The sequence below is a fragment of the Pygocentrus nattereri genome, chromosome 7, assembly GCF_015220715.1.
Source record: "Pygocentrus nattereri isolate fPygNat1 chromosome 7, fPygNat1.pri, whole genome shotgun sequence".
In the NCBI taxonomy this organism is placed as follows: domain Eukaryota; kingdom Metazoa; phylum Chordata; class Actinopteri; order Characiformes; family Serrasalmidae; genus Pygocentrus; species Pygocentrus nattereri.
In genome coordinates this window covers 37,767,358-37,777,184 of record NC_051217.1, presented here as the reverse complement: position 1 = coordinate 37,777,184, position 9,827 = coordinate 37,767,358, and the positions used below count along the sequence as shown (strand labels likewise).

Here is a 9,827-nt window from a genome sequence, read left to right as displayed (position 1 = left end):
ATTAATGCTAAGCCATTCATAAACCATAAAGGGTAGTCTTATTCTAAAGGTCTACTTTCTACTTGGAAAGCCTTGTTATTTAAAGCCGTGTCAAACCTGGCAGGTTTATGAACCGGGTTTACTTACAATACAATGCAATTCCTGCAGCAAATAACAAGACTAAGGTTCTTGAACCCCAGAGACTCGAGACTCAACTTGGACTCGGGACACGTGAAAAAACTTGTGATCTCCAATAAACACACTTGAAACTGAAAGATGAAGAGGGACTGCTTTCAAAATCGTACAAAGTAAACAAATTCAAACATATTTTAAGGTGCAAGGGACACTACATCTCTTAAACTGGCAAAAGTCCATCTGGCTGGTTCTACATTTCTGAAGATGAACAAGTGATGCAGGTTACATGGGCCTATACAAGAATTTAGGAGATTTATGATGGACACAAATCTCCCCAAAGAGAAGGATCTCTTGATACTTTTAAAAAATGCTTTAAAGCTCATCTACAGTACTGATGGCCTTTAATTGCGACCACTTTCTGATAACTTAAAGGATACTGTGTGCGTATAGCTATCTGTATGTACAATATATAAAACATCATTATGACTACAACATGTACTGTACAAAACTGGTGCGGCTGAAGCTGCTGCCTGATTGTGGAGGAACCTCTCGTCATCCCGTCACGATCCAGGCGATTGTGGTCGTACTCAAGCCGACGCTAGTTCATCTTTTGGTGCACTGTTGAGAAGGACAGAGGAAGAAAACAATCTCGAGGGAAGAGGAGACAGGACTGAGAAGGCACACAAAACAGGCTACTCGTCTGCTTCGAATCTCACAAATGCACCGAGTCAGTCGTTCAGGGACTCAGAGAGAGGGATAATGACGGGCCCTGTGGCAAAAGAACAGAGGGGTTGCTGACACAAAGAGGCAGCCATCCTGTTACAGCCCATCGTTAGGGGTACTAGAGGAGAGCCTTGGGGCACACCTTATGTGCACATGAACTCAGTATTGATTTAGTAGCAGTCAGAAGTTTGGACACATGTGATTGCAGGGTTTGTTTTTCAGAATCTGAAAAAAAAAAAATTCTGGTCTCAAGGATTATGGGTAAATGCTTGTAATTTGCTCAAACAATGGCAAGATCTCAGCACATGTGGAACTCGATGGCATGTCATGAAGCTGGTTGACGGAACGCAATCAAGACAAACAGGGGCTACTTTACGATGTGAAATAGAAGATCTACGTTAAAAAAAAAAAAAAGAATATCTCCAAAACAGTAACTTTACAGGAGAAGGCAAAGATATGTTCAAATTTAATGCAACGTTATGTAAAGAGATTTTATTCCAAATAATTTTTGAGCATTTCTGTTGGTCCATTTTTTGCACAATGTAAAGGATAATTCAAATAAAGCAGAAAGAAACGAGATACATGTTTATATATAATTTTTTTTAGACAGTGTGATTCTATTTCATATTTCCTATATGAGGAGGTGTGCCCAAACTTTTGAGTGATACTGTAAGTCTCAAACATTCCAATCTCTTGTCCACAACAGTGCCACTTGTGCCTCAAATGCTTCTGAAGTACCGCTGGGTATTCTAGACAGGAAATCAAACAAAAAAAAAAAATCAAAAGCAATGGCTAAGCACACATTCATTGTTTTACACTCAGGTTTTGGTTTCAGAAATATCGTAAATAAAGGAAATAAAGCTATGGTAGAAAAACAACTGTGGACTATCATGAACATGGGATGCCTGTGAGCTGTACCATAGGTCAGTACCGTCAGTCAGCCGGACAGGCCAACAGTGTCCGTGCCCACAAAACCCCTTAACAAACACTTCCAGGTCATGTATGTATATAGACTTAAACAGGTAAATATATGTAACATTGAAGAACATTGTCACACAGTGTTGTATGTGATATCAGAGCTGTCAATAGTGGTCAGTGAATAAATAGCCGATGTCGCCTCCTGTCTCGTCCTGTTCATCAATATGTATGCCTTTGCATGCTGAACTCTACTTGCAGTCACTGGAAATCCTTCTGACATCTCCTTGTCTTGCTTTGGAATTCTGGGTTTCCCATAGGCTGGCCTGCACTGCATTCTGGGAAGGTGATGCGATGATGAGATGTGATGAGGCAGGATTTGATCGTTTCAGATCGTCTCTCACGTCTCATCTTTCTCCACGAGGTGAGAACTGTCTTTTTTCCTTCCTGCCCTTCCAACATCCGTCCATCCCCACAATTTCATAAACTCTGCTCGAGCTGGCTTTCTTGGCCCCTTCGCTTTCTCGATAAATAAATAAGACCCCTCTTGGGCGGAAATCTTTCCACCTCGTCGCTCGCCATGCTTCCAATGGCTTCAAAGTAGAAAAGAAAAATAAAGAAAAAAATACTTCGAAGGGAGACAAAGAGAGAGCGAGAAAGAGAGAGAGAGCGCCAGAGAGGGAGGAAAAAGAGAAAAAGACAGTGAGAGAGAGTGGAAAAAAAGAGACTGCATGAATGTGAGCGAAAATGTCCTCAAACTTTTTTTTTCCCCTCTCTTTTTCTTTGTATATTTCAGCAGGGGGCAAGCACTTTGTATTGTCCCTTTTAAGTATGCATTCATTTAAACTTGCAGTTTTTATATAATTGATACTTTTGACTTACATCCGATAATTCTGCTTGTTTTTTATTTCTCTCTTTCTTTTTTTTTTTTGTACATGGTATTAGCATTAGCTCATGTATCTGTATACGGAGGGGTCGGTGTAGGTTAACCCGTCCTGAGGGGCTGACCCCGTCCCCTACACAGTCTGAAAGGCCTTGCTCTGGCCTGGAATCATGCCACCTGGGGGCATGCCAACTGGAAGATTAGGCTGCCTGAATTTGGGTGTGGCTGGTGGTTCAGGGGTCTTGGGCACCACCTGTGTGTAGGCAGGGGGTGACTGCAGGAAGTCGGGTGGTTGGCCGTTCTCCTTCAGGGCTGCGACGGCTGGGGGTCTCGGGCGGTGGGTACGGGGGGCACTGTTGTGCACCATGGATTGGGTAGAGGAGGCACCGGAACGGGAGCTGCCCGAGCGAGATGACGAGAGCGAGTTGGGCTTCACCAACTTGGCCTTGGGAGCCTCTGCGTCCTCTCTGTGCAAACAAACAAATATACATTATTAGAGTGGTAGGTCTCCAAGGATTTGGAGACAAAGTTGTTGGTGTCAAAAATGTAAATGTTGTTTACTTAATAGCATTCTATAACACTTTATATGACACGTGACACATGGGATTAGGATGCGAGTGTGAGATCTGTATGTGAGCAAATCCAAAAATTGTATTCCAAGTCAATGGAACTGGTCAAGGCCCACGCATAGAGGTGCAACACAGGCTTATCCATAACAGAAAACTGGACAGGCTAAGGTCTAAAACCAGGATAAACAACAACACACAAAACTAGAAGACAAGGACGAGAACCAGGCTAAAATAGTAACCAGACAAAACTAGTTATACCGTCTAGCTTTGCAAAAACCAGAAGAAAAAAACTATATGGTAGACAGGAGGGATTATATGACCATTTATTTTTTATTATTCAACTAGTCATTCAAAAAAGTAGTCAACTAGGCCACTATTAACTATTAACATGTTCCACAAGTCTGTGAAAGGTATTATGTTGGTATCTTGCTAATAGAAGTGGCAGATGTGCATCGCAAAAGAGTTTCTTTTTATTACATTTCAGTGACTTTCAATTTCAGGCACTCTGCCCACTGAGGTACACAGACTATCTGATGTAAACGGCACACTAAAATCATCATAGCTCTCAGAATCTCACCTCTGTCAGAAAATATAAACAGGCTCTCCATTCTTCAATGTACTTGTATTATCAGATTGGAAACAAAACTGTTTATCAAGCTACACACGGATACCAAGCTAATCTTTATAGATGCTTTTCTGAATGAGACAGTCACTGAACCAGCAATCAAAGTTTTCCCTGACTTGCTTGAAGTTGTAGGCAGAAAGTTTGCCAGTTGATTGATAGGAAAAGGTCATTTGACTGACATGCAAAATGATCAGAGACATTGCTTCTCAAAACCAACATGTCCAGGCTTAGCCACTTTGTATTTCAGTGTTGTTTTACACAGCTTCCAGTGGAATTGGTTTCATCTTGTGTTTTATTTCCATACAAATGAAGTACTTCAGGCTTTGTCTTTAGCAGGGGGTCTGATTTCTGTTCTCTCCTGCCCGTTTACTGCAGTGTTTTAACACTGTATATCAGGCTCAGTCTTCAACAAGTCAGCAACTGTCCACAACACTAACTAGTGTATTTATTAGTTGATCAATCTGTGCAACCCCAAGTATCTACACAAAGGCCACTTGTTGCAAAGGTAAAACTTTGAATGATGGTGGCAACAGGTGGATCCAAAGAAGGCATAATAGTTAAATTAGTAGATAAATCACATAATAGGCAATAGGTTAGTGGATTACAGAAATCATTAGATGCAGACCTACATATATACTATATGGCCACAAGCATGTAGAAACCTTACCACCACACCAATATGTGCTTGTTGGACATCCCATTACAAAACCGGGGACATTAGTATGGAGCTGCCCCCTATTTATGGCTGTCCTGCTCTCCTGGAAAGGCTTTCCACAAGATTTTGGAGTGTGTCTGTAAGAATTTGTGCCTTGTGTGGTCAGGCACTAAACTGAATTGAATTCAGACTTATCAGCCAACTGTGTTTGCACACTGTGGAATTAGACCTCCGCATTTAACTCATCCATGCAGTGAAACACCCACATACACGCACACTAGTGAACACTAGGGGGCAGTGAGCACATTTGCCTAGAGAGGTGGGCAACCCTATCCACAGTGCCCAGGTAGCAACCGGGTGTTAAGGTGCCTTGCTCAAGAGCACTTCAGTCATGGACCGTCAGCCAAGGGATCGAACCGGCAATCTTCAGGTCACAGGGCTGGTTCCCTAACCTCCAGCCCATGACTGCCCCCAAACGTTAAATGGGAAGGCCTGGCTTGACACTGACATTCCAGTGTTCAGTGGGGTTGAGTGTGCAGGCCACTAGAGTTCATCCACACCAAGTGCACCAAATTATGTCTTTATGAGCCTAGCTTTGTGTACAAGGGCTCAGTCGTGCTGGAACATGCTGGGTCTTCCCCAAACTGCTGCCACAAAGACAGAAGCATATTTGTCTAAAATATCTGTGTGCTGTAGCATTGACATCACCGTTCACTGGAAGTAAGGAGTCCAAACCCTGAATAACAGCCCCAGCTCATTATGCCTCCTCAAACAAACTTTACTGTTTGCACTATGCATTCCAGTAGGAAGTGTTCTCCTGTCATCCACCCCGATTCATCCATCAGACTGCCAGACAGTGAAGTGTGATTCATCACCTCACAGTACAAGTTTCCACTGCTTCATAGTCCAGTAGTGGCCTGCTTTACATCACTCCAACCAACGCTTGGCTTTGCACATAGCGATCTTAGGCTTGTGATCTTTGGCTGTGAAAACCCATTTCATGAATCTCCCATTGCACAGTTCTTGGGCTGACATTGCTTCCAGAGGCAGTTTGGAACCTAGTAGAGGGAGGCAACAGAGTACAGGTGATTTTTTTTGCATTAATCGCTTTACCACTCAGCAGACTTGTGGCACAGGCGGCACAAGACAGCACCACATATTAAGTTCAGTTCTACTTCCATCGTCTGTCTATGGAGACTGCAAGAATATGTGGGGTTTAATCTTAGACACCTGTTAGCAATGGGTGTGTCTGAAACACCTGAACTCAGCTACTAGAAGAGGTGTCCACATACTTTTGGCCATGCAGTATACCTTCTATGGTGAAATCAGTGAGCATGTTAACCAGGAGCATGCTAACCTGCAGAATGACAACAGAAGTGCTAAGCTTGGTTCATACTGCTAAATCCAGAACAGCCTGTAACTGAGAGTTCCCACTGTGACAACATTCACTATAAACAGGGAATGTGGTCCTTGTGCGTCCCCATCATACTTCTACATGTGCATAAGTTAGCGTCATCACGCTCTCGCACACAGCACTACCACACAGACAGCACTGCAATGTTTTATTCATGTGAACACAGACAGTGAAAGCTGCCGCTACAGGCACGTCTATCAACAGACTGATACATTATGGAAAATGTCCTCAACAACTGGTTAGCTTCGGCTGCCGTAGAAGAGGAAGCCTCAGGACACACACACACACACACACACACACACACACACACACACACACACACACACACACACTTTCAATCTCCATCTCACACACACACACACACACACAAATCTGAGAGCCCTCTGCTGCCAAAAGGTGTGAAAGCTGTTCTCTCACGAAACAATCAATACTGACCTCATGGCAACCATTTTAAACACACACACACACACACACACACACACACACACAAAGCAGTAAAACCCCCAAATCCAGATAAAGTGTCTGAGTGGTTTGTTATTTTCACTCTTGAGAGACATTGAGAGGTTTAAAACCTTGGAGTCTTTCAAGAGTGAGAAAGTCACTTAGATCAAAGAAAAAAAGGTTGAGAGATAGACAGACAGAGAGACAGACAAAGACAAATAAATATTAAGTCTGTAAACAGCAATTATTTCTACACCGATCAGGCATAACATCATGACCACCTCCTTGTTTCTACGCTCACTGTCCATTTTATCAGCTCCACTTACTGTATAGCTGCACTTTGTAGTTCTACAGTTACAGACTGTAGTCCATCTGTTTCTCTGATACTTTGTTAGCCCCCTTTTACCCTGTTCTTCAGTGGTCAGGACCCCCATGGACCCTCACAGAACAGGTACTATTTGGGTGGTGGATCTTTCTCAGCACTGCAGTAACAGTGATATGGTGGAGTCCATTGCACTATGCGCCTCAGCATCTGCTGATCCAGCTCGGTCATTTTATGTGGCCGATCCCTATGTGGCTGAGCTGCTGTCGTGTCCCAATTGCTTCTGCCTTGTTATATTTAGTAGTGAGGAAATTTTATGACTGGACTTGTTGCACAGGTGGCGTCCTATCATGGTACCACGCTGGAATTCACTGAACTCCTGAGAGCGACCCATTCTTTCACTAATGTCTGTAGAAGCAGTTTGGAGGCCTAGGGGCTTGGGTTTATACACCTGTGGCCATGGAAGTGATTGGAACACCTAAATTCAATGATTTGAATAGGTGAGCGAATACTTTTGGCAATACAGTGTGCATGTATGAATGTATGTATCTATGTATGTATGTATCTATCTATTTATTTTTTGTTTGTTGTCTAATTGCTACAATCTGGATAAACAAACAGACAGACAAGTCCAAAGCAAGTAAAACAGAGTAAAGAGAGCATTTGGCCAGAAAAGGCAGAGACAAGAGAGTCAAATCTCAGGTGTCATCACCTGATCTCGTTGGGCGTCTCCTCTTCCTCATACTTCTTTTTCTCCTTCTTGCGGAAGACGAGCCAAATGATGAGGATGATGATGAGGACGCCGAATGACACGCCCACCACAGCACCAGCCACCACGCCTATACCACGCACATCTGCACACAGCCAAAAAGAACATCAGTGGAATTGCAACACATTATCTCACTTCATTTAGCCAAATTATAGCTAATTCTAACTGACCTCATCTAGTAAAGCCTAGCCTTAATGTAAATGGCAATACAAACATTCCAATAAACATTTTCAGTTTAGAATCTGTCTTATGCTGTGCTTACGAGTTTGCATTAAAAAAAAAAAAACGTCATTCTGCACCACATGAAGCCATGCAAACGTTGGCATGGTGCATGGTACTGGCACAAATGGATGGATGTGTACAGTGGTTTTTTTAAGGTGGTAAAATACAGCAGGGCACTCTGTACTCTTTTTGTTGTTTAATACATCACTTGGCATCCATGGAACTAAAAAAAAAAAAAACACCATCCACCGCTGCATTTGACAGCAAAGGTTGGGAAAACTGAATTCCTGACAGTATATTCTGCTTATGGCTGCTGTCTGTGGAATGTTGCCGCTTGTGGTGGTAGAATTTTACATTGTAGCTTTGAAATCAATGGAATTTCTGGTTTGCCATCATCCGTCTACAGCAAACATGTGACCACAGCATTACACTGACGCTTACAACCAAGTAAGTAAGTAAGTAAGAATTTATTTATAAAGCACTCTAAACACAACCTGAGTTGACCCAAGTGCTGTACATAAAATCAATCCCCAGGACACACTGGGTTAAAAACAATAAAATAAATAAAATACAAAATAAAATAACGAAAGTAACATGTAAAAAAAAAAAAAAGCTTAGAAGGAAGAGAGAAAGAAAACTAGCAGCACCTCACTACAGTCTCCTGCTATTCAAATGCAAGTTTGTAAAAGTATGTTTTTAGACCTGATTTAAACACAGAGATAGAAGTGGCTTGGCGAATATCGGGCGGAAGACTGTTCCAAAGTCTCTGAGCATAAACCACAAATGCACGATCACCTTTAAGTTTCAACCGAGTCCTGTGAACAGTCAGCAAGTTCTGAGATGATGATCTAAGAGAACGTTGACAGGTTGAGGGTGTTAGCAGGTCTGTAATATAACCAAGTGTAATCTACCACAGCAGGATATGCTGTAAATTACATTAACCCTTAGAAAGTTTTTCCTTTAGGGTAATTTGTTTGGTATTTCTTGGGTCAATTACAATTATAAAGTATTTACATGTTACAGTCACACAGGCCATATGTTGTTATTTTCAGTAGATCTTGGGCTACTGAGATATGCCATTGCTTGACATGTAAATGCTGATAGAAATGTGATAACTTTAAGAATTTGGGCCATAATTTATACATCGCTGTTGTTGGAAGAAAACCTTGTATCTCCAAAATGGTAACTTTACAAGAGAAGGAAAAAACCTACTTTACTTTCAAAGTAAGTCAATGGAACCAGACGTTTTTTCAAGTAATTTTGGGTAATTTCTTTTAGTCCAATCTTCATGACATTTACACACAACCTAATAGGCAATATGTATTTTCAAGTTATGTCCAAAAATTAAAATGTTTGTAGTTGTCATTAGTAAGTAAAGCTAGCCTAGCTGCATTTCACAGGTCTGTACTTACATATTGCTGTTGTCAGAACAAACCACTTTTGAGTTTTTGACATGATATGAAAAATGCCTGTTGTTCTTTACATTGTGTGTAAATTCCATGATGAACAGACCAAAAGAAATAATTTACTTTACTACTTAGTCTGGTTCCATTGACTTACATTAAAAGTAAATATGTTTTTACCCTTCTCCTGTAAAGTTAGCATTATGGAGACACGAGGTATTTGTGTATTCTTATATATTCATATTGTATACAAACACGCAACAATTATAAAACATGCACATACAGGATAATATTAGCCTATTTGTCCAAATAATACCAATAAACTATGAGGTTTTCAATGTTATGTTAGCACCAACCGAATGCTGTTTTGATCTGTCTGGACTGGTTTTATACTAGTTATTACCTAAAACTGAAGCTTTACAAACTTTAAAGGGGATTTAAAACTTGTAACAAATGTTTGTTTGTATGTCATTTGTGATTTTTTATGTTAGTGATGTTTTGGTCGTGTTGTGCATGTTATGGCAGTGAATTCAAGGATGCTTAAGTACTATTTTTATGTGAAACAACAAATTTGATACCTGTATTTCATTTGACACATTATTTTAAATATACAGAGTATAGAATTTTATTTTCATAAACCTTGTCCCAAGATTTTTTTGTTAGTAATGCTACGAAAATATAAAATGTTATGTAACGTCTGTGTATGGATCTCAGGAAAAGGAAGTCCATCTTTTTTTTTTTTAATAACTTGAACTAAACCTAGCTATATGTG

At 41.0% G+C, this 9,827-nt stretch overlaps 1 protein-coding gene across 1 annotated transcript in view; it reads right to left on the bottom strand.

Moving 5' to 3' along the window:
• Positions 1-1,092: 1,092 nt before the first annotated feature.
• Positions 1,093-9,827, bottom strand: part of clmpb (CXADR like membrane protein b) — a 129,771-nt gene continuing 121,036 nt past the window's right edge. The window contains exons 6-7 of the mRNA XM_017709098.2: positions 7,374-7,515; positions 1,093-3,102 (exon numbers count right to left, since the gene is read on the bottom strand). Of these exons, the coding sequence (XP_017564587.1) occupies positions 2,769-3,102; positions 7,374-7,515 (476 nt within the window). The 3' untranslated portion in view covers positions 1,093-2,768. The remainder of the gene's footprint in view (positions 3,103-7,373; positions 7,516-9,827) is intronic.